The following is a 25,651-nucleotide window of genomic DNA, read 5'->3' as shown; positions in this document are numbered from 1 at the left end:
CAAAACAAGGGAAGATGTTCTGGACTCTGTCTTCGGCAAATATGGACCACTCTTGGAAGTGTTGCTGACAAAAGACAGGGAGACCCAAAAGTCGAGAGGGTTTGGCTTTGTCACGTTTGAAAACACAAAGGACGCCAAAGTTGCAGAAAAGGATTTGAATGGCAAGGATTTGGATGGTCGGACCATAACAGTAGAGAAGGCAGTCCATGGGCGTCGAGGGGCTACAGAGGAGGAAAACATGGAGGTAGTTTCAGGGGTGGCTATGGCTCCAGGGGTGGGAGTAGTAGTTTTGGTGGTGGCTGCAGTCGAAATTACTATGGAGGCTCCCAGAGTTACGGCAGTTCCCGAAGGGATGATTATCAGGGTAGTGGCCGAGAAGGAGACCGCTATTCACATGACTACAGCGACAAGCGCTCCAACCATGATTATTATGAAAGTTAGGAAGAGTTTGAAGCACTGAATGCTGCAGAGCAGCCGAGCCAAGATTCCTACACGGATTAACCGTGAACTCCACGTTCCTAAAGGCGTCCATGTGGTGAATACTTCCAGGCCTCACCACCCAACCATCATGACACCTGGCTTTCAGCTCGGCCTCCTTAAAAAAGTGCTATAGATTTGCGTTGTTTTGGATTTTTGATCACAACCCCTTAACCTTCATTCAAAAAATGAAAAATAAAAATCAGAGGTTGATGAGATGGAGTTTGGCCTTGCAGGAGTTCAACTTGGAAATTGAGCATGTAAAGGGCAGGGACAATATCGTTGCTGATGCTTTGTCCAGAGTGAACTAACTTTGGAAATTTCTGTAGGTTGTTTGGAAGTTTTGTTGCTTTATTTTTGGGAAATATTCATTGTTGTTGCTCACATGAATTGATGATTTGGGTGTGAGTTTTACTTTTGTTTGTTAAAAGAGTTTTGCCTGCAAAGAAAGTTTTCACTATGTTCAAACTTTCTTTCTTGAGGGGGGGGGGGGGGGGGGAAGTGTTATGGATTTGTCACTTCCGTTGTGGTTTTCATCCACTGTAAATATTTTTGATTCCATGTACTATTATTGTTTTCAAAAGGTTTATTGTTTATGAAATGTTTTCAAAAGGTGAAAAAGTTAGAGTTAAAATAAACCGAAAACCGGACCGGAACCGGACGACGAAGAAAAGGAGGAGAAAAGAAGGTGGAGCGAGTGGAGTCGGACAAGAAGCATAGTCGCTTCGAGGTCTAGAGCGAATGTTGGTGAGCAAGAGTCATGAGTGAACTTTGGGTTTCCCAGGAAAGGGATTCCTGCGACAGAGTTGTTATCGCTGTGACAGATCAACCTGTCTGTCAGGTTTCGCGGTCGATTCCGAAGAGAATCATTGGACTGCCGTTACATCTCGAGTACGGCCGTCGGCCATTTTGACTCACGCGCTTTGTGCGTCGAGCAAGGTTTCTTTGCTTCGCTTCAGCCTTTGCGCGTCGCGCAAGGTTTTTCTTTGCTTCACGTCAGCCATTTTCACCGCTTTCAGACGTATCTGGTGTGTGTGTGTGTGCAACGCGGATATACCTGAAGGTAAATCTGAGGTTTGCCGACTGCGAGCTGTGGAACGTCCATACCCGAGGGTGTGATTTCCCAGTCGCCTGGAGGGCACCTTTGGATTTCCCAGTCGCCTTGACACAGCTTTGGCCGCATGACTGTGACTATCATTCAAACGGGATTCTGATCTCGATTGGACATCGTTCTGACGATCGCTGGACCGGAATTTGACTTTGGCTTGAAGCCGGAATCAACAACTTTGGGTTTGAAGCTGGGAAAGAGACATTGGGAATGTTCTTGTTTCACTCACTTGGAACACAGTGAGTTATATATTACGAAACTGATGGTATCATCATAGGATATATTGATTGTACTTTTGATTACTATTATTGTTGTACTGTTATTCTTGTGTGATCTTAATACCTGACAGACAGATTTGCTTGTTGGTAACAATTGGTGTGGCTTCACCATTGATCTTTGACATACAGAATAACACATTTTTCTGCCGTGACTCCTCTCGGGGCTCGGAGGTATACCGTGACCAGGGGGTCGGGGAGGAGCACGTAACAATGCCCAGTCGGCGACTGGCTTTGGAGGCCAGCTTGGAAATGTGGTTTTCCTAGGAAGGATCATGGCAGATAGTGAGACCCAAAAGCTGGAGTGACAGCACTTCTTGAAGAGGACTGTTGAGAAAGTACTGGAGGGTTGAGACTGAAAGTTGAGACTGGAGGGTTGTCCAGTCGGTCTTTTTGGAGAGACATAGTGAGAGTGTGAGATTTGTCAGGATTGAAAGACATGTTCCACTTGCTTGCCCAGTCTGTGATTTTGTCCAGGTCTGCAGAGAGTGAGGTGGCTGCAGACTGCCGATCTGAGGGATGCGGTATGGAGCGGCAGGGAGTGGAGTCATCAGCAAAGAGTTAGAGAGGATTTTCAAGAGAGTGGGAGAGATCATTGATGATGATCAGAAAAAGCACAGGGCCAGAACACTGCCTTGGGGAACTCCAGCCTGAACTGGAAGGGGAGATGAGAGAAAACCATTCAGGGCCACACGTTGACTATGACCACGGAGGAAGTCCGCAGGCCATGCTTGGAGATTTCCCTGAACACCATAAGAGGAGAGTTTGGCGAGCAGAGCGGGGTGCCAGACCATATCCAAGGCACTTGATATGTCACAGCTCTGATTTCTTGTTTGGCATTCAGGACGTCCATCCATTGTTGAGACAGCAGAAGCAGCATGTCCAGAGTAGAATGACCTGGTCTGAAACCAAATTGATGATCCGAGATCAAGCCATTGGACAAAAAGAAGGATTTGATGTCAGAAGCGATGATTGATTCCATGACCTTGCTGATTATTTGGAGCAGGCTGATTGGTCTGTAGTTGCAAGGATCTGTTTTTGCACATTTTTTGTGTAAAGCGGTAAAGTTGGCTGATTTCCAAGCATATGGCAGATGACCTTGAGCAAAGGAGAGGGTGAAGAGAACAGAGAGAGGGTGAGATAGAGTGGCAGAGCAGGATTTTATGGTCCATGGCTGATGCCGTCTGGTCCAGTTTCAGAATCAGAGTTGAGGATTGACAGAGACTTCTCCACCTTGTCAGGAGAGAAGGACACAGTTCAGGAGCACCTGGGTACGACTGGGTACAGTGGGTCCAGAGAGAGACGGGTTTGGGACACAATATTTTGATGCAAACAGAGAGTTGAGGTGTTCAGCTTTTTGACGTGCAGAGTCAGCTGTGTAGCAGTTTGAGGTAAGGGAGGGGATGGAGGGGGAACAAACACCAGAAACAGATTTGACCAGACGCCACCAGTATTTCAAGGAGGGAGACAGGTTTGAGAGTTTAGTTTTGAGAGCAGAGAGATATTGTTTCCTGGCTCTCCTGAGGGTAGACACACACTTGTTCTGAGCTTTGTGAAAGGAACTGAGATTACCTTCAGTTGGATTTTCCTTCCAAGAGGTGAAGGCAAGTTGCTTCATGGAAACTGCCTCACCACAAGCTTCAGTGTACCATGGATGGGAGGAAGGGTACGACATCTGAAGACGAGAAGGGATAAATCTGTGCATGAGAGAGAGCAGTTTACTTTGGAAGAATTCCCAGGAAGAGTTGATGTCAGAGGCAGTAGAGATGGGAAACCAGTCCAGATGATTGATGGCTGCTTGAAGACCGTGCCAGTCAGCCTGAGTGAAATCCCAGACTCTTCGGCGCAAACACGTTATCATTGTTACGAGAATCATATTACTATCAAATAACCGAGGCTAATGCCTTAATAACCAACCAACTGAGGCTAACTTCCGTGGTTATTTGTACCGTACATCGCTTGTCATTTTTTAATGAACCATACACCACTTCAATCCATTAACTTTACATTCATGACAAAGGGATTGCAGTGTTACGATTATATTTACTATATTATTATTATTACGAAAACAATACTGCTGGATTAAGCAACCTGGGTTGATTTGTCCGTAGTGGCCTGAAGGTGAGGCATGAAGCCTCAGGCCTATATGTGCTGTGTTGTTGGAAGCTCTGTAACGTCTATGCTTTTGATATTTGATTGTTATTTTAACAATCGGTTTGTTTGCGTTTCACACTGAATGAAAAATGTAAAGGTAGAGCATGGTGATTGTGACAAATGACATGTTCGACGATATGTTCGGCCTAAACGGCATAGGAATCAAAATGGCGGAGTGTGGAGTCAGCCGTTGTATGCCGTAATGACATCAGACGTAATCACATCACCCTGTCATGTGACCAGATCCTCAGCTCTGATTGGTATACGTTTGTGGGGACATACATACATATATATGGACAGACAAACACTGTTCTAGATGGCTTTGCCCTATGGGCTACGGTGTAAAAATCCTCTTGAATAAGTTAATTCACTAAAACCTTTTGGCCTCACTATCAGCCATGATCTTTCTTAGGCAAACCACATATCCACGTTGGCCTCTAAAATCATTGGCTGACTGGGTATCCTTTTACATGCAAAATTCTTCCTTGGCACACCTGAACTTTTATCTATATACAAGGCCTCCACCCACAGCTTGATGGAGTTAGAGTGCTCCTCTCCCCTCTGAGCCGGTACGCACTGTCACCTTGCTGAGCTTGATGCCATGGAAACCAAGGACTTGAAAATCATTGGCATTCCCACAATGAGGGCCTATCATCTATCTATAATTCCAGTAATCTGTGTGTGTGTGTGTGTGTCTGTGTGTGTGTGTGTGTGTGTGTGTGTGTGTGTGTGTTAGTCTGTGACCGCTGTTTCTCGACAACTACCGGTCCGATATACTTGAAACTTGCCAGGTATATTGCTGGGGACCCGAGGATGTGCCTTTTCAAGGTTTCATATTAATCGGAGAAGTAGTTACCGAGCTATGGCGATTTAGCCGTTCGCCGTTCGCTTTGGCTTTGCGAATGGACCGAACCATTTCATGTAAATAGAGGGGGGGGGGGGGGGTTCTGTGGTCGTTCGCTTTGGCTTTGCGAATGGACCAAACCATTTCATGTAAATAGAGGGGGGGGGGGTTCTGTGGTCGTTACTGCATGTAAACGCATGTTTTTTTGCACGCACGTACGGGCAAGCACGTAATCGGAGAAGTAGTTACCGAGCTATGGCGATTTATTTACCAAACTAATCACAGTTACCTCCCACGGGTAACCCACGTACCCACGGGCACGGGCACCCACGTACGGGCACGTCCTAGTCTATCTATAATTCCAGTAATCTCTGTGTGTATGTGTGTCTGTGTGTCTGTGACCGCTGTTTCTCGACAACCACGGGTCCGATATACTTGAAACTTGCCAGGTATATTGCTGGGGACCCGAGGATGTGCCTTTTCAAGGTTTCATATTAATCGGACAAGTAGTTACCGAGCTATGGCAATTTAGCCGTTCGCCGTTCGCTTTGGCTTTGCGAATGGACCAAACCATTTCATGTAAATAGAGGGTGGGGTTCTGTGGTCGTTGCGAATGGACCAAACCATTTCATGTAAATAGAGGGGGGGGGGTTCTGTGGTCGTTACTGCCACGTGGTTTCAAAGTTTTTTTTTGTTGTTGTTGTTTGCACGCATGTTTTTTTGCACGCACGTACGGGCACCCACGTACGGGCACGTCCTAGTTTTCACAATCCAGACAAGCCAGTGGAAAACGACTGTTACTGTCTTTCACCTCCTTTTTGTGTTGCACCGTTGGCCTCTTTCAGTGCTTTTTGGAGAACTATCTCATAATTACAAACACATGGTTCAAACTAGAACGCCACTCAGGAGAGCGCATACTCCCGCCGTGGGTCAAGTTGGAATAATACGTTTTGTTTAACATCCCCTCTCCCCAAAACAATAAATGAAAAAGAAAGTGGGCCCTAACTGTCAGAGAATTAATTTTGATATATCTCGGAATTAGAGGAGAAAAACATCATTTAAGAATAAGAATAAAAGTTTTAATGCAGTAAAACAGAAAAAAAAAATTCCCCAAAAAATTCCCCCAAAAAATTGCTGGATCTGGAATAATATCCTGAGCTTTACCAAAAACTAAAGAATTCTTCCTTATCCCAAGGGCAATCATCCCACCAACTTTCATCCAAATCCGTTCAGAACTTTTCCAGATATATTGTTCACAAACACACGAACACACAAACACACACGGACGGACATGATCGAATGCATTAATCCATGGCGGGAGTAATAATCTAAGTGCAGACTGTGCACGTGGAATTGCTCGACAGAATGCCAGATGAATTTTGGCAAAAGTTTGAAGATGTTGTAAAAGAAGAGGACCAAAAAAAATCGAAAAAGCAATGAGAAAGAAGGCCAAATGGTTGTCAGAAGAGGCAATAAGTATTGTATACAGAAAGAGGGAGATGAAAACCGATTGTGCATCGAGAGAGGGCATTAAGCGACAAAATGCCGACTTCCAACGACAAGAAAGGAAAGATAGAGAGAGATGATTTAAAGAGGTATGCATATAGAGATATAAAATGACAACAGAGTGGGAAGAACATGATGTTTTTTTGTTTTTTTTAAGATCAGAAAGATGACACGTAAGTTTATGTCTAGGATTTGGTCCTTAAGATTAGAACAGGCAAATACATGACATAAGAAACAGGTGAAAGAAAGATGGAAGGTATTCCCTGAAACTCTATATAAGTGAGATTGCAATAAGATGACAACCTTCAAAGAAAGACAATATGAGCAAGAACCAGGTGCCGACAAAATTCCAGTATAACTTTAAGATAGTTGGGGAAGAGGCAATCAGAATTATTACAGCTATCTGTGTACATATCTGGAGCAGGATCGTGTGGCCTAAAAGGTGGAAGAAGTCAGTCCTCATACAACTGCCAAAGAAAGGGGACGCAAATGAATGATCAAATAACCGAACCACAATGTGTTCAGATTGGGAGTAGATCAGGTGGAAATAATGGAGAGTTTGTCTTCCTGGGTTCTGAGTGGAGAATGTGGAGCAGAAATTCAGAGACAGTTATCTGTGGAGACAAGTTATACTTTGGAGGCATCGTGCGTGCAGAAAATGAAAGTCTGGATAAGCCAACCATGCTGAATATGGTTGAGGAAAGAAGAGGAAGAGGCAGATCTTGTATGTGCTGGATGGATGGATTAAAGGCTTTCTCTGCAAGATCTTCGGGAAGCATTGCAGGACAGGGATGTTTGGAGAAATCAGATAATTAACGTCACCGGAAGTCAGCCACGACTTGAGGTAACTAGATAACTAGATAACCCAGCCAATTGGTCTATTGCTGTGGTCCCCAGGCAGCAATTATATTGTTGTGGATATGAGAATGGTGTTTTTTTTTGTTGTGTAAATTGTTGTAAAAATATCGCCCTCCTTGCTCCAGTTATGTATAAAGGTCAAAGTGCGTCCCGTAATTAGTTCATAAGCACTCACGTTAGCCAATCATAGATTTCCCCCCTTGTTGACAGTTATTTCCTTATTCTGTGTATTAGGCTAAGGATTTGTCTTCCATTAATTTGACACTCCATTGCACTGCATTAAATAAAGTAGATCCCTCCGACATGGCATCTTCAAAGTGCCAGGTTTGCCAGGTTTGCTGCAATTGCCAACTGCATTTGGGCGGTTTTCTTCATTCGCCATTGCTGCCCTTTGGCTGGGGCTAGCTCGAATCGCCCCAAAACCACCATTGGCCACGAGGTAAGGTCGGGGAAGAAGGGCGTATCTCCACCTCGTCATAGAGGGGAGGAGTGAACCAGCCCTTGCCGACCAACCCAGAACGAGGGGTTGGCTTTAGAGGGCGGAGAGAGAACGTTTGGGGGAGGTTCGCAAAAGGGTCAAGGGTGGGGCTTATATAACCCGAGGAAGACGCCCCCAAGAGAGTCGAGGAGGGAGGAGATCAGATCACAGACAAGCCAAAAGAGAGTCCTGCGAGTTTGTGAGAGAGGGAGAGAGAACCCGTCATGCCAGACCCCCCACCAGCAGCGTTGGCTCCACCAGGCAGCTCCGACCAGTTACCCGGCGGACACGACAGGATCGGTGGCATCGGCGGCCGTCGAGGTCCAGCCCGACGTCCCGTGCGGGATCAAGCTCCAGCCAGCTCCGTGCCTTCCTCCCCCTCCAGCCACCCACCTCCTTCCATTCCTGCCTGCAAATTCGCCATTCGTGTGAGTCCGTCTTTTGTTTGTTCTGTCCAGGGTATTAATTAAGCCTGTTTAGATAAGCTAGCAATTTTCACTGTGTCTCCTTGATTTCTTCTGTAAATTATTTTATTATCCTTCCTTCTCCTTGGTTACTTTTGGTTGTAAATAGCAAATAAATTATATTCGTATTCCCTACTTCTGTCTTCCTCTTCTTCACATCCGTGTCGCCTTTGTCTTTTCCCCATTGAATATCTGTGGCACGATTTGGCCCACGTTTAAGGGATCGGGTCTAGTCATTGTAAAAACAGTTCGGGCCGCGGCGCCATCCGCTCGGCAAATTAACATCTTATCCGCGGTCCGTAACAATTGGTGCCTGGGAGTGAGATTCGGACCTGGAGCGCGAATAGCGCGCTCAAAATTACGGGTGGCCCAAAAAGAAATTTTGTTTTATTTAAAATCTTATATTTGGAAGTCGTGCCATGGACAATCAAGGCGATCGGATGCAGGTGGGGGAACTAGAAGAGGGGTTAGGGGTAACCCAGGACCAGAAGGAAGAAATGGAGGGGAGCAATGAAGATCTGGTTGAGGAGGTGTCAGGTGCACAAAATGGCGCCCTCGCGCACGTGAATGCAGCGGCACCAAATTTAGCGGCGCCCGTGACCGTAGCAGCACCGGTGGATTTGAACCTTTTTATGATGCAAATGGAGGCCCTTATGGCCAAGAATAGTGAGCAATTGGGAAACCAAATCGTAGGGTTGGAAAACAGAAGGAGGGCTGACAGTGAGCAATTAAGAGAGGGGTTGAACAGTAAATTTGAGGGGTTAGACAATAATTTTAAGGGGTTAGACAATAATTTTAAGGGGTTAGACAATAAATTTGAGGGGTTAGACAACGGGATAAAAGAGGTGAAGAATGGGTTAACGGGGCTAGAAGATAAGATGGAAGGCAAATTGCGGGAAATAGGGGAGCAATCCGCCCGGGAAATCAAACAGATGGGGAACCAGATAGAGGAGGTGAAAATCGGGTTAGAAGGTAAATTGGATGCTCAGAGGGATGAATTAGAACAGATGAGGGTGGCATCTACTAAAGACATGGGAGAAATGGGAGAGGAAATCAGACGAGGTGTAAGCGAGGAGGTCTCGGGGGTACGCGAGGAGGTAAAGCGAGGTGAGAAGCATATGGAGAAAGAGGTGAGGAATAATACGGCTAGGTTACAAGGGGGCATAGAGGACCTGACGCAGGAGGTGGAACAGCTGACGGTGGGACAGACGGAATTAGTGGAGCAGGTACAAAAGAACACTGCGGTACTAGGAGGGTTAAAGGCGACACAAAAAGACATCAAGAACGACTTGATAGCGACGAAAAGGGAATGCCAGATGGTACGTGAGGGACTGACAACGAGGTTGGACGAGGTGACAGAAGTAATGGAGACGAAGGACCGGGAGGTGAGGACGCACATAGAGACGGTCAAGGTAGCGTTAGAGGAAGAGATAGAGGAGACGCACCGGGAAATAAAAGAGGTGAAGCAAAAGTTAGAGGAAGTGGAAGAGGGGGTGAGTGAAATTAAGAAGAGACGGAGGGAAACTAAGAGGGAGATAAAGAAGGAGGTGATGGAATATGTACAAGGTCGGTGCTCAAATCGTGATGGTGTGCTTGCTAACCAAATAAAGAGTTTGCAGGTGGCAGAGGAGGAACGGAGACGAGGTGCCAAGGTGAGTGGCCATATACGCGGAAATGTATATGGTGTGAGGGGAGCTTCAGTCGGCTTGGGGGTTGGTGTGGACCCTGGTGATCGTGAGAGGCCGCTGGTGAAGTGTATGACAGGTACGGTGTGCGAAAGAGGAGGTGTGCGAGAATGTCCGACTATGGGGTGTGTGAGGAAAAAGTGCACGCCGAGGAGTGCGTGCGCTGTCGAGAGTGAGTTGGTCGTAGCGCGTGTGCGAGGAGGCACATGGAAGCGCGGAGTGGGGAGTGTTACAGAGGATGTAACGAGAGAATGCACACCTGTGGTGAGTGTTACGGAGGGTGTAACGGGAGAGTGTGCACAAGAGGATGCGTGAGAAAGGTGTGTAACGGAAGGGTGCATGAGGGAAGAGTGCGCTGTCAAGAGTAAGGGAGAATGCACACCTGTGGTGAGTGTTACGGAGGATGTAACGGGAGAGAGTGCGCAGGAGGATGCGCGAGAAAGGTGTGTAATGGACGGGTGCATAAGGACAGAGTGCGCGTTCAAGAGTAAGGGTGAATGCGCGACCGAGTGTGTGGTAAGAGTTGTGAGAGTGAAACGGAGCGTGAGTTGGTTGTGGCAGGTGAGAGAGGATGTACACCTGGAATGGAAGGATGCACACCTGGAATGGTAGAGCGCGTATGGGAATGCACGCTGCAGTTGGTAGTGAGGCACGTGGTTGGGTGTGCAAGTGAGAGCACACCTGTGGTTGTCACAGAGGAGGTGACCGAGGAGGGGGCGCGAAGAGGTGTGTTGGTGAGGTGTGCGAACGACGAGTGTGTGCAAAGGTGTGCGGTGGTCAGGGGTGTGACAAAGTCTGTAAGCGGATTGAGTGTACCTGGGTGTGTCAGGGAAGGTGCAATGACAAAGAGCATGGAGATGGCTGGATGTGTGAGCAAGGAACGGGCTGCGGGGTGTGAGCATGCGAATGGAGCATCGACGCTAACCGGGTTAGCGGTTAGAGCGACGTTTATCCGAAGTGGGCCCTCGGTGTGTGCCGGGCAGCTTTGCGTGCCGCGGGGATCCGCGGGGATTGTGACCGCGGCGGTTTCGAAAGAACCGCCGTGCGGGATCCACGCCGGGCCGCGCTTTGAACGGCCGCATCCGTGCTCCACTAAGCGGAGCGGGCGGCCCGGTAGGAAGGGTCGTCACGACAACCCTTTGTGGTTGAGGCGTTCCGGCAGGGCGAGATCGGGCCATTGGACGGCTCTGTGCCGAGATGGTGCGTGGGATCTCGGCCCGGGTAAACCTCCTTCCCTGCACCGAGTGCCGGACGGATCCAGCCGCCGGCACCAAGCAGCCCGCATTCATTGCTCGGCTTTGCGAAGCCGAGCTTTGGAAATGAATTGGCGCACCGAGAGGCTCTAGTGAGTAGACGTGTGACGAGGAAAGTGTTTTGGCCCTGAAATTAGAAAAACAAAATTTGATGATTGGCAAAGGATTGGCAGAGTGATGATTGGTAATGGTGGAGTGATTGGCAGATGATTGGCAAATTTTTAATTGGCTGGAATTTGGTGAGCAAAATTGATAGTGGAAGATGCCCGATGTGGTGGGATGGCAACTTTGCGATCTCTCACAGCGGGGGCAAAGGAGCACGAGACTTATGGGGTTTATGGCAGTGAAAACTAGCCCGGGAGGGTTGTGTGTAGGGACCTAGAGAAGATGACCTTAGGTAACGGTTAGATTAGGTAGTGACAATGATACCTGTAGTGGGGACGCAGGTAGATTAGTTTGGATGATAATGACGTGGTATGTGCTTAGTTTAAAGGGAAGACGGGGAGCACTAAGTTAGCAGGGCACCAGGTAGTTCAGATGATGCCGTATGAGTGTTGGAGGTGTATTCAAGTGTATTGAGCAGGGTATGAGTAAATGATTGTGGTTGTGAGTTGTATTGAGCATGGAAGTGTATGAAGCAGCGTATGAGGAATACTTGGTTGTGCATTGTATTGGTGTTGTGCTGACCAAATGGTCCCGGAAGGAAGGAGGGTGCAAGTGGCACCAGGTGTGATTGCACAGGTGTGCAACAACAGGTGAATGGAGAACAGGTGTATGGAATAAATGGTCTGGAATATATGGAGTATTGGAATGGATGGTCGTGGAGTGAGTATGGGGGAAACTGTGGAGTGGAGTGGATGGTGCGAAGGTGTGGATGGGGGAAAGGAGGATGGATCCCATCACGAATACCCGGGGAGGGTAGTGTAAGAGTTAGGTAGAGGGTACAGGTAAATTGTGGCTGGATATTGGCATCTGTGGTGTGGGTAGTTGCACAGGAGTGTAGTGATGGGTGCATTAGTGTTGTGGAAATGGCTGGGCGTGTAGCCTGTTAGTGTGTGTAGTTGGTTGACACTCTGCCACTGTTAGGATGTCGGCCAGGTGAGGCCGCAGGTGGGCTCTGGGAGCGGGTAGAGTAGTTGTGGATGGGGCCCGAGGATCCGGAGGATGGACCCAGGTAGCCCAGTGCCAGAGGGCACCGAGGGGTGACAGAGCCAGGAGGGGCCTTCCCCAATTAGATAGGTTAGGGTGAGGAGCTAGGTAAGCTCGGGTGGCAACTGCAGTGGTGGAGGTGTGCAGGTGGGTAGGCCTGCTGGGAGAGCTACACGCCCCAGTCCTGAAATTGTGCAAGGGCACAGGGAGTTGCATCGGGGGAGTGAGACCCCAAATTGAGGAAGCACCACAGTTTGGTCAATGGGAATTTGGTTCTTAAAACCACATAGAGTAAGATGGCGAATGGTTTGGCAGGGAAAGACCCCGGGTAGTGTAAAGTGTGTTAAAGTCATTTAGAAGGTAGTTAGGATGGAGATCTCCTCGCACCATCTACATCCACTCACCTGAGGTAACGATGGTACTCCACACCATGCCATGGTTGTTTTTTTATTATTTTGATGCTAATGTTTGGAATGTGAGACGCATCATGACGTGGGTGTGACATTGTGTTGATGTTCCATCTCTTCCCCCTTATGAGGATTGATGATGAATTGGGTGATGGCAAATTTTGATTAGTAGGATTGTGGTGACGAATTTGGTGTAGGAGAAATATGGGGGAGACGTGACAGTAGTGACGAATTTGTAAAGGTGTAGATTGTTGTAAATATGGGGTAAGGGCAGGGGTAGAGTAGGTGACAAGGGGGGGTGACGTATGGTAGGGACGAGCTTTTCTCCGCTCCGTCTCCATACGCACCTCGCCTTGCATTGCCTTGTTTGATGTGTACCCTTGAGACCTTACCCCTCGCTCATCTGTCTTTTCCCCCCTTGTCTCCCACATCAGGACTGTGCGCCACTGGGTGCCGAGGGGAGCGTGCGAGAGTCCGCCATTGGGCGCCCGAACCTCTCGCAACCACAGCTGTCTGCATCGATGCACCACCTTTGGACCACATGTCTGTGGCTGAGCACCACTTATGGACCCCATGGGTTGGGGCATGGCCCCTCTGCTGGAACCGGCCATGAAGGCCCGAGATCTTGCTGGCGGACCTTGGTCACAGGGCACCGATGCCCCACAGGTGAACCACACGTAGTCGGCCCTGTGGGCCATAAATAAAGAAAATAAAAATGGACACATTTTGTGCACTTTTATTATTGCAAATAGGCCGCCAGAAAAGAAGATGACAACAACAGGAAGATAACATGGCCAGCAGAGGGAGCCGAAGAGGGAGAGCAGCACCAGGGTTTGTTGTTTTTATTTTTATTGAACTGTGGTGACTGTGCACCGATTGGTGCTTGAGGGTGCTTTGGTGCATTTTTGGGTGCTTTCATGGTGCATCGATGCAGGGCAGACTGTCTCCCCCCCCCAAAAAGAACGATCACAGGTCCTGGGTTGCGTTTTGTAAATAAAGTAGAGTCATTGTAAATAATGCGCCCCCCACCATAAATGTATAGTTTGAAGACCATTCCGCAATTCGGTTAGCTGTGGGCATGAGTCTGTTAGGTAGGGTGCAATGGAGCAGCGGGACATATTTATTTATGTTTTAAAACTGTCACACTCAGGGTCAGGTTAAATGTAGAGGGAACTACACCTAAGTGCCACACTAAAAGTCAAGGTAAGAGGCCCGGGACGTGCCTAAGAGGAGGAGGGTGCAGTGTTGTGGATATAAGAATGGTGTTTTTTTTTGTTGTGTAAATTGTTGTAAAAATATCGCCCTCCTTGCCCCAGTTATGTACAAAGGTCAAAGTGCGTCCCGTAATTAGTTCATAAGCGCTCACGTTAGCCAATCATAGATTTCCCCCCTTGTTGACAGTTATTTCCTTATTCTGTGTATTAGGCTAATTATTTTTCTTCCATTAATTTGACACTCCATTGCACTGCATTAAATAAAGTAGATCCCTCCGACATGGCATCTTCAAAGTGCCAGGTTTTCCAGGTTTGCTGCAATTGCCAACTGCATTTGGGCGGTTTTCTTCATTCGCCATTGCTGCCCTTTGGCTGGGGCTAGCTCGAATCGCCCCAAAACCACCATTGGCCACGAGGTAAGGTCGGGGAAGAAGGGCGTGTCTCCACCTCGTCATAGAGGGGAGGAGTGAACCAGCCCTTGCCGACCAACCCAGAACGAGGGGTTGGCTTTAGAGGGCGGAGAGAGAACGTTTGGGGGAGGTTCGCAAAAGGGTCAAGGGTGGGGCTTATATAACCCGAGGAAGACGCCCCCAGGAGAGTCGAGGAGGGAGGAGATCAGATCACAGACAAGCCAAAAGAGAGTCCTGCGAGTTTGTGAGAGAGGGAGAGAGAACCCGTCACGCCAGACCCCCCACCAGCAGCGTTGGCTCCACCAGGCAGCTCCGACCCGTTACCCCGCGGACACGACAGGATCGGTGGCATCGGCCGCCGTCGAGGTCCACCCCGACGTCCCGTGCGGGATCAAGCTCCAGCCAGCTCCGTGCCTTCCTCCCCCTCCAGCCACCCACCTCCTTCCATTCCTGCCTGCAAATTCCCCATTCGTGAGTCCGTCTTTTGTTTGTTCTGTCCAGGGTATTAATTAAGCCTGTTTAGATAAGCTAGCAATTTTCACTGTGTCTCCTTGATTTCTTCTGTAAATTATTTTATTATCCTTCCTTCTCCTTGGTTACTTTTGGTTGTAAATAGCAAATAAATTATATTCGTATTCCCTACTTCTGTCTTCCTCTTCTTCACATCCGTGTCGCCTTTGTCTTTTCCCCATTGAATATCTGTGGCACGATTTGGCCCACGTTTAAGGGATCGGGTCTAGTCATTGTAAAAACAGTTTGGGCCACGGCGCCATCCGCTCGGCAAATTAACATCTTATCCGCGGTCCGTAACAATATCATGTTCCCATTGGCCTAACAACTCGGAGTTTAAATGAAAGCTTTGAAACCTTCGCACCTCAGATTACCCTTTAGCCAGTGCTTGGAAGATTCATTGTGCATTTCTGGTTCCCCAGCCTCATTCTCCTCCACATGGTCTGATTGAAACAAATAATTTGAAAGTTCTTGCAATTTGGGTCACATATCACTTCCTGTTTGCATTGTTTAAGGCATGGGTACGCAAGAAGACAGAAAGACAGAGACGCTTGAGTTCAACATGCACAGCATGGCAAAACTACAAATTAAACATTCTTCATTACATCTTGGCAAACACTGAAGAATCCATATTCATAACAACGTTCAGTCGCTTCGACTTACCCTTAATTTGTGTTTTTTATGCACATGTTCAAGAGTAGCTCTCCGATACATCTCATAAAGAGGAGCTGGTGGAAGGTAAAAACCAGAAGGCTTCGGGCATGCCTGACGCAGTGGACAACAAAGGCCATCAGCTAGGAGCATATGGTACTCAATGAGTTTGTTGAGTGCCATATGGGAACCATAGTCATTGATACTGTACCTGCGAAACAAAAGAGAAAAAAAGAACTATGGATAATGAAATACACTTGTGTCAGAAACACAACACACAAGGATCAGAAGAGATTGGTAAAGTGTGTTTTTCATATGCAGAAGGGCCGTCCCCATACTGCATACACAAGGAAGAAGAAAAGAAAAGAAGAGACGAGTCAGGGGTGGGAAAGGGAGTATAAGGGAATGAAAAAAGTGGGGGAGGACGAGGGAAAATGGGAAATGAGCTTGGGAGGAAGAAGGACTAAAGGAAATAAATGGAATCTAAAACAACATATAATAACTTTGGACATCTGGAAACTTTTCACAAACACATTTCAATAAACTACACTGTTGGTAAACGTTTACAAAAAACTCATTTCAGTCTTATTAGCAATTGTCTGTTTCCTTATAGACATTTAACAGTCCACTTCTCCACCCTTGTAAGACGGTGTTGGCGAAACAGTTAAGGTAGCTGCCTTGATATATTAGGGTCTTGAGTTTGAGGCCCTGGCGTACTGTTGAAATACCACCAGGTGGGTTGACTCAGCCTGACATCCTTTTAAGTTCGGCAAAATGAGTACCAGCTTACTGGAGTAATAAGCCATTTGAGTATCCTGTGTCGGGATTCAATTTTGGACTCCTTATTTTATCCTCACGTGCAGCTCTCTTGTCCATCTCTGCACTTCTGTATCCCCTTTCTTAATATCTGTTGCCCTATTCTCAGCCCTCCAGCCCCTCTCTTCAGTTCTCCAGCCCTTCTATTGGCCCCCGTCGCACCGCGGAGCGAAAGGGGGACTATTGTTTTCCCCTCTGTCCGTGTGTGCGTCCGTCCGTCTGTCTGTCCGTGCGTGCGTGCGTGCGGACGTGCGTGCGTGCGTAAGCGAAGGACCGACTTCTAATTTGGTGTGTGGGTGCAACTAGGCATAAGGAAGAACGCCATTGAAAATTGGATCGCCACGTCAAACGCCAAGATGGCCGCCACCATATATATGTCTGAACATTGTGAGTGGAATATCTTGAAAAATAAGTGAAGTACCAACTTCTAATCTGGTGTGTGGGTGTATCTCGGCATAAGGAAGAACGCTATTGAAAATTGTGTCGCCACGTCAAAATCCAAGATGGCCGCCGCCATGTATGTCTGAACCTTGTGAGCGGATTCTCTTGAAAAATAAGCGAAGTACCAATTTCTAATCTGGTGTGTGGGTGTATCTCGGCATAAGGAAGAACGCTATTGAAAATCGTGTCGCCACGTCAAAATCCAAGATGGCCGCCACCATATATATGTCTGAACCTTGTGAGCGGAATATCTTGAAAAATAAGCGAAGTACCAACTTCTAATCTGGTGTGTGGGTGTATCTAGGCATAAGGAAGAACGCTATTGAAAATTGGGTCGCCACGTCAAAATTCAAGATGGCCGCCTTACGTCTTCCACTTTGTCAACTCACATCACTTCACCGATGGGGGACCCCAAAACACCCCAAAGACCCAAAATACCCTTCAAGGCCTTGAGGCTCAAAAAGACCCTGAATACCCAAAATCCCAAAAGACCCCAAAGACCCAAAACACCCCGAAGACCCAAAACACCCCGAAGACCCAAAACACCCCGAAGACCCAAAACACCCCGAAGACCCAAAACACCCCGAAGACCCAAAACACTCTGAAGACCCAAAACACCCCGAAGACCCAAAACACCCCGAATACCCAAAACACCCCAAAGACCCAAAACATCCCGAAGACCCAAAAGACCCCGAAGACCCAAAACACCCCGAAGACCCAAAACACCCCAAAGACCCAAAACGCCCAGAAAGCCCAAAACACCCCGCAGACCAAAAACACCCCAAAGACCCAAAACACCCCAAAGACCCAAAACACCCCAAAGACCCAAAACGCCCAGAAATCCCAAAACACCCCGAAGACCCAAAAGACCCCGAAGACCAAAAAGACCCCGAAGACCAAAAATACCCTGAAGACCCAAAAGACCCTTAAATACCAAGAAGAACCAAAAGACCCGTAAGACCCAAAAGCCCCTGAAGACCCCGATGACCCAGAAGACCCTTAAGACCCAAAAGCCTATGAAGACACCAAAAGACCCTGAAGAACCAAAACACCATGAAGACCCAAAAGACACCGAAATGGTCAAAGATGCCTACCACTCTGAAACGACGTGTGGTGAGGCGCGCGGAGTGCGCCGATTCACGCTGGTGCTAATAATGAGCAACATGCATGTATAGTATGCTAATGAGGTACAATTCCCAGCAAAAAATACTTTTCTCTTTCACCAATTCATCCCATTGCACCTCCAATATTTCATATTCAGCATGTTGACCTTGGTAGCCTGAAACATGTGGCAAAACAACCTTGAAAAGCACGTCACATTCTCCACATGCAAGGCAAAGCCAATTTCATGGGAACCTCCAGTTTCTTCACTTCGTACGCAACTTGTGTGTATCAATTGGTACTATGGGCCAGAGGCCAAATCAAGCTCATCTGAGGTCAATACTCTGAAGTCTGTCACTCATACTCTATAGAGACCTACACTCTTCACAGAGCTTCAGGGTGTTCACAACAAGTCAAAAAACGTTTCAAGCAAAGGAATAATTCTGGATACTCAACTGAAAATGGCACGAAGCCAGTAATAACTCACCTGTATGTCTTCCCAAAATATGGTATACACATTCATTCGTCGGGCTGCATGTGAAATATAGGATGACGGTTTGTAGTTTTGTGAACATTCAAAACCCTGGCTATTCAAAATACAGCTAAAGGGTGAGCGAGCACACCTCTAACCTGTACTGGTAACCCTAATATGCATCGAATCTGCACTGATAGCCTCAAACCCAAGCACCTCATCAATTACATGGTGACAGATAACAGCCCACTGACACACACACACACACACACACACACACACACACATATATATATATATATATATATATATACTGTTGTGGTTTTGCAATAAAGAACAACCCCTCTAGTTAATTACATGACAACATGTAGCCTGCATTAGTCAGTTATTTCTTATTAAATGTAAAGATTAGCTCCCTTCCCATTGTGTAGTCGTTAAAGCAAATATGCGTTGAGTTTAGGCAGGATTCAAACCTTCGTATAGTGGAAGGATTACGCTGGTTCATGTGCAAGGAGGCGTGGCTACAAGCACAGTCCACGTGATCAATCCGACTGAAGTAGACGTGGCTAAAAGAACCACCCATGTCACCAGCAAGTAAACAATGAGAGGGTGTGGACACGTCACCAACAAGCAGCCAATGAGAGGTCGTGGACGCGTAAGCAGCCAATGAGAGATCGTGGATACGCAAACAACCACCAATGAGAGATTGTGGACACGTAAAACAACCAATCAGGTCTGGACACTTCTCTAGCAAACTTCGCCGGAATGGGAGCCTTGCCTTGGCCAATGGGAGCCTGTGGAACATTCCAGGGAGATTTTCGACCCGATATAAACCCATGTCCATTGCACTTTGAGCTCTCTCTCTGCTCTCTCTCTCTCTCGCTGCCCTCTCGTCGTGGTACTTCAAGCTGGCTGTCTGACGTGCTGGTGCTTGAGCTGAAGTCGTCGCCTGCGTTGAATCGTTTCTTCGACCTGGATTGTCGTTCATGCTGACTTCGACGTGGTGGCTCGTCCTGCGGACCTTCTGCAAGCTGCGTGTCCTGATCGGCCCGTGAGCTGCGTGCGGAAGTTAGCGAACCCAAGTTCGCGGCTGCACGTTGCTCGGTACAAGTTTAACCTGTGCGATTCATTCCCAGTGTGTGTGTGTGTGTGTGTGTGTGTGTGTGTGTGTGTGTGTGTGTGTGTGTGTGTGTGTGTGCAAGGCACCGATGTTGGGATTTAGATAGGTAAGAATTGATAAGCCTGCCTCTCGTCCTTTAACTGTGCTTTTTGTAAATGAAACGTGTACATTTTGTTCCCTTTCAACCTGTTCGAGTACGGCTTTTCCCCCATTGGCCCAGCATCGTTCAAAACCAAATGCGGTTGTTCAATTAGGCCTATAATTCACGCAGGATAACACCGCGACCCACGCCGTGTGAACTGCTCGGCCCACCATAAGGTGTGGGAACGCGAAGGTTCATTTCCCAGTTTTTCTAACCACGTGGTCTTGAAGATATTGGGGTAGCGACCAATAACCCTTCTCCCGTTGTTGCGGGATTGGCATTTGAAGTTGCTTAGTAACCTGTCGACGGCAAGTTTAGTCACAGCCGGCGGCCTATGGACCCAGTGTCTGAGGGGAACCAGGGACTTCACCCTCCCCCCCCCCCCCCTCCCACCTTAGTACGTCGACAGAACCGGCGATCCGCAACAATATACAGACTTGGCATTTAATATGGAATATATATTTTTCTTGACTTGGGTTTACTTTCTTAACTCAGTATATCAACCTGGTGAGTTTATTTTACACTGTGGTGATTTATTTGTTAAAAGAACCATGTCACTGATTGTCTGTCGCAGCAAGAAGTCAACAACAGGATTATATCACAGGTGGCGTGGCAAAATGTACGGACAGGTGCATTTGATGATTCGCTTCACAGTCGGGTATACAAGGGTTGTTGCGTTCTGTATTAGTGGAAAACAACTGCTGCACGTCTCCAAAAGTTATTGCCGCTTCCTCTGGAGATGGTCCGTCAACTTGACAATGCTGTTTGTCATGGAGTGGTGGCTTTACGAAATTACGGCATGAAACAGCGTGCTATTGCTCGGCAGTATGGCATCACTCAAGGTCAGGTGTCAAAGATCCTGAAACGAAATGCTCAGAGGGGTGTCCCTACTCCAATACCGAGGCCAGGACGTCCCCAAAGAACTACAAGGAGGGATGATCACCAGCTGCACCGGTTAGTCCGCAATGGCCGTACCAAGTCAGCTAATCGGCTTAGGGCTGAGTGGCAGCAACTGACAAATGTGCCTGTATCCAGAAGGCTAGTCAACCAACGACTGGTTCAAGCAGGCTATCGTGCCAGGCGTCCCCTGAGAAAGCCACGCCTGACCAGACAACACCACCAGCGCTGATTGCAGTGGGCCAGAGAGCACCGTCAATGGCAGCCAGGACACTGGAATCACGTGATCTTCAGTGACGAGTCTAGATTTCTGGTCTGTCGTCAAGATGGCCACGTCCGAGTGCGCAGACAAGTGCATGAAGCCTACAACAAAGATTGTATAGTGCCAAGAGTCCAAGCTGGAGGTGGTGGGGTGACCGTTTGGGCTGCTTTTCATGCAGGGGGCAAAACTGACCTGGTTGTTCTGAATGGAAACCTGAACCAGTTCAAGTACAGGGCCATTCTGGAAGAAACATTGCTTCCATTTGCTCGTGCAGCCTTTCGAGGAAACTTTGTCTTCCAAGATAACAATGCACGGCCTCATCGTGCTTGCATGATCCAACACTTTCTTGCTGACCATGGTGTAGAGCATATGGAGTGGCCTGCCATGTCCCCGGATATGAATCCGATAAGAGAACTTGTGGGCAGAATTAACGCGTCAAATCGACCACTTGGACCAGCAGCCGACGTCTGTGCGTGAATTGCAGCAGGCTATTGTCACTGCATGGCAAGCGATACCTGTCCAAACCTTGGCAAATCTCGTGAACAGCATGCCTCAACGTGTACGTGCTCTCCTGAATGCTCGTGGGGGTTACACGAAGTACTGAACTGTAATTTTACTGTCCGTAATCCCAGTCGTAATTTAACTTTTGTTTTTGTTAAAAAAATTTTTGGCTAATGTGCAAAATAAAGAGATACTTCTGGAAAACGTACAGAAGTTTAACACAGTACTGTCCATGAATTGAGTTCGATATCAGTTTACATCACTTTCAAGGATCAATTTATTTGTTTCAAAATGTCAAATGTGGTTTTTGTTTCTTTTAAAGGTCACATTAACAAAATCTAGAATAATTTCAACATAATTCCAATGAACTTTTGGTTCTAAGACATCTTGAAAAGTAAGTTCACCCCCACAAAAAAAAAATTCCATATTAAATGCCAAGTCTGTATATGTATATATATATATATATATATATATATATATATATATATATATATACATACACACACACACACACACACACACACACACACACACACACCCCTGATCGAACTTCCAACCTCTCAGATTCAGAGGGTACGCTCTAACCATTACACCACCGAGTCTGGTTATTGTAAAGTACAATTCAAATTTGTTTCATTTAAAAAAAAGATTATTATAACATATTTTATTTATCAAAATATGCCAATGTGACAATAAAAAGGTGGCCTAGGACTTTTGCGCAGTGCTGTATTTGCCCAGACGTGCATGCAAGTCCACAAAAAATGACGAAAGGGAGAGAAGTCATGAAGAACAGACAAAAATGTCTGTAACAGACACGTTAATTTGAAAATTGGAAAAGCAAGGAAAAGGAAAGAAAAAAAAAGACATTATGCAACAAGGATGAATATAGTTTCGTGTGAAGTAATTCGGAATCACAACAGAGATCAACTCCAGTACAATAATAGCTTAGAAAAAGCTATAATACCACAGTGCTACCTTTCTTAAACCATTTACAATAACATAAGTTTACCTTGAAACTGTCCTTGCCATTTGCTTTTACCTGACTTACCCTTGGTCTTTCTGGTAGTTTATCTCGTAATTATGTATCTTGCGGTGGTGGGTGATGGAGATAACGTAAGTTCCCAACTGAGTCGCAGAGCTTCTTAGAAGGTAAAGTCCATCAGTGGCACCAGCAAGTCTCAGGAACCTTTTGGCTTCTTTTCGCTTCAAATATCCAAAGTAGCAAGGCATGTTCTCCGCTTCATTCTTCTCCATTATGCCCGAGTTCTTGAATAAATTCAGATCCTTACGAACTTCTCCACTTGACCTACCGAGCGGTCTTTACCTTCATAGATCTGGTGTTTCTCTTCCGGTGACCCAGATGTCCCCAAATTCACCAGGAATCTTGTTTTAAGCTCAGAAATAGTCTTCCTAGCTACTATTCGCCATTATTTACTCAACCTCTCAACGCCGCCCTATCAGTTACAAATATCTTCTTCGTTCATTTCCTTCCAGGAGCGAACAATGTTTTTTCTGAATTATCTCGCTCATTTACCAAAATGAATTATTGAGCTGGATTTTAAGAGATGTTCGAGAAGGAAAGAGAGCGTAGGCAATGACAGAGTCGTCACTGTGCCCCGAACAGCCAAATCTGAAAACTCAAAATTTGCGATAAGGAATTTGAAGGGCGGCACTGGCAGTTACTGATAAAGCCAGGGTTTCCGATGCTCTGTTTTTGTGTTTCTTTTCAAAATCTACAATTGTAAACCTCACAATCCAATTGTATATGTTGGGAATATAATACGTCATTCAGGTCACAAACTATTCGTTTTTTTTCATGTGATAGATATTGAAACATTTAAGGTAGTAAAGAGATTGACTGATTATTATTTTGAATCATGAGTTAAAGCACATGGAAAAACAGTTTCATGAGCTCATGAACACTTTTAAAATAACTCCCTGACTTTGTCTAACCTGCATAACACCACGATAGAGTATTGTAGTTCGGAAGTTTTTTTTATCGAGACTAAATCTCAGATTAGGGACTTTAAGGAGAAGTACAATGCATTTGAAATATCACTGCCAATCCATACTTTTTACAAATAAAAAATAGCTTTGAGGCATATCGGTTACGAAATGTTGGTCTATTTGGTGTTACCATTTTTAGATCACCTGGAACCTAGTTCAGGTGAGGTATGAGCATCGTGCGGTATCTGTCAGTCATGTCAGGTCAGTTGTGAACACTCGGATCTTCTTCTCCGAAACTACACACGCAATTTCGATGAAACTTGACCACAACCTTCATCGCCTGTGATACTAAAACGAATAGTTCTATTTCCACCAAACTTTATAGAACTGCTGAGTACCAATGCCGCCCAATGCCTTGCAAAACCCATCAAAAATTGCCTATTAAGTCGGTTTAAATTTGAATTCAGACAACCAATTGCGCTCATGTCTTTGTCTACAGGGATGGTCACTGATGAATCGGTGAACTGTGATGATACAATGAATGTGGGTATCAAAAGCCAGAGATAAATGATGGTGCAAACATTTGCAGACGTGCAACTGAAGCACAAAAATAAAGGGAAGTCCATTGCATAAAGAAACAAACAAACTGAAATCAAAACTAGATGGTATTCATACAATACTTACCCCACGCAGTCATCTTTGTGTGAACCAACTCTTCTGTTTTATAAAGGTTTTTTTTCTTTGATCCAATATGGCTGCCAGACCACGTGAGCGATGACATCATAAATTTACATTCTCTATTATAATTGTTGCGTAGATCACGCTCAAAACATTTCAAACTGATCAGACTAAGCATTGTCCTTGTGAAATTATGACATCATAATTAAGTCACCAATGACGACATCATGAATAACACTCATTCCACAAGGCGAGTACTTGACAATGAGCTACGTTTCAATTTTTTACATGGAGCAGTTTCGGAGATATAGAGGTGCAACTTTTTTCGCCTTTTCCAAGACGGCACCTGTACCACGTGACCTATGATGTCATAATTATCATTAAAACAATTCTACAGGAGGAGGTGCTCCTGCGGTGAACATTTTGTGTCAATTGGACCAACATTTGCAGAGAAAAAAAAATTCATACTGATCGGATCAAGCGTTGTACTTGTCGAATTATGACGTCATAATTAAAGTACCGATGACATAATCATTAACATATCTTATTCCCCAAGCGGAGCACTTGACAATGAGCCATGTTTCAGTTTTTTCCATCAAACTGTTTCGGAGATATATAGGTGCAAATTTTTTCCAAGATGGCGTCCGTACCACGTGACCTATGACATCATAATTATGAATAATTTTTTTTAGGCTTTGGTACTCCTATGTTGAAAATTTTGTGTCAATCGGACCAACGGTTGCCGAGAAGATGAATTTACAAAATGCTGACACGCACGTACGCATGTATGCCACACGTACGCATACAACCGATCTCTTAACCCTGCTTTTCACTTTGCGAGCGCAGGGTAATAAATGGCAAGGAGGTTGTGGAAGACCTGCAGCAAATGCTCAATCGTATCCTGTCAGTCTTAGAGTCTATCGGCCTCCGACTTGGCAACATACCCAAAATATTAACTTTTACCACAGCCTCCAGCCCTCTTCGACGAAGTTTCCACGAGACGTCTCATAAGGGTTCCATTGGCATCCTTGCTAATCTCCCTTGTCCCTTATGAAGTGGACTTACCTCAGGATGTCACTTACCTGTTGGATGGAGGTTATCTCATCCATGCTGTTGTCTGGCCTCATCCAGCGATCTATGCACAAGTTTGTAATTGCTATGTGCAATGTGCGTTGACTCACTATGGGCAAAACACAATGACCGTGGTGTTTGATGGTTATTCTGTGCCACCATCAACCAAATCAGAAGTGGAGAAAAGGAGGGCAGCAAAAAGAACATCTGCTGACATTAAGTTTAGCAGTCATCTCACGACATCATTGCGTGAGGTAAATTTCCTTGGAAATGCTATCTGTATCCAAACAAAGTGTCAAAACAGAAGTGAGACAGGCAATCAGTGATGCAGACACTCTGATTGTCTCTACTGCTTTAACCATTTCCTGATTGTCTCGACTGCTTTAACCGTTGCTGGTGCAGGTCATCCTGTTGCCGTGGTGGGATCTGACAGATCTACTCGTGAAGCGTGTGGCCTTGACACCCCAAAACTCCTGTGTGTTTCTGTTGAATCCAGACACAAGCAAAGCCCCACAGAAGCTGTTTGATGTTAAGTCAATCCAAGAAGCAACGGGTCACCGAACGGACAACCTCCTGCTCCTTCACGTTGTCACTAGCTGTGATACGTCAGCTCCATACTGACAAGGGAAGAAAAATAACATCCGGGGTTTTGCATGGGAATGAGCACCTAAAGCAAGTGTCCAAGGTCTTCAATGACCCCAACGCAATACATGAGGACATTGGTCAAGCTGGAGAAGACTTCCTACTGGAACTCGATGGT

The 25,651-nt window shown here is 46.3% G+C and overlaps 1 protein-coding gene across 1 annotated transcript in view; it reads right to left on the bottom strand.

Moving 5' to 3' along the window:
• Nucleotides 1–22,827, bottom strand: part of LOC137421907 (tyrosine-protein kinase SYK) — a 95,152-nt gene extending 72,325 nt beyond the window's left edge. The window contains exons 1-2 of the mRNA XM_068108462.2: nt 22,244–22,827; nt 15,456–15,654 (exon numbers count right to left, since the gene is read on the bottom strand). Coding sequence (XP_067964563.1) covers nt 15,456–15,654; nt 22,244–22,449 — 405 coding nt within the window. The 5' untranslated portion in view covers nt 22,450–22,827. The remainder of the gene's footprint in view (nt 1–15,455; nt 15,655–22,243) is intronic.
• Between the last annotated feature and the right edge of the window lie 2,824 nt (nt 22,828–25,651).

The sequence above is a fragment of the Myxine glutinosa genome, chromosome 1, assembly GCF_964187855.1.
Source record: "Myxine glutinosa chromosome 1, kmMyxGlut1.1, whole genome shotgun sequence".
Lineage (NCBI taxonomy): Eukaryota > Metazoa > Chordata > Myxini > Myxiniformes > Myxinidae > Myxine > Myxine glutinosa.
This window is presented reverse-complemented; position numbering and strand designations above follow the sequence as displayed.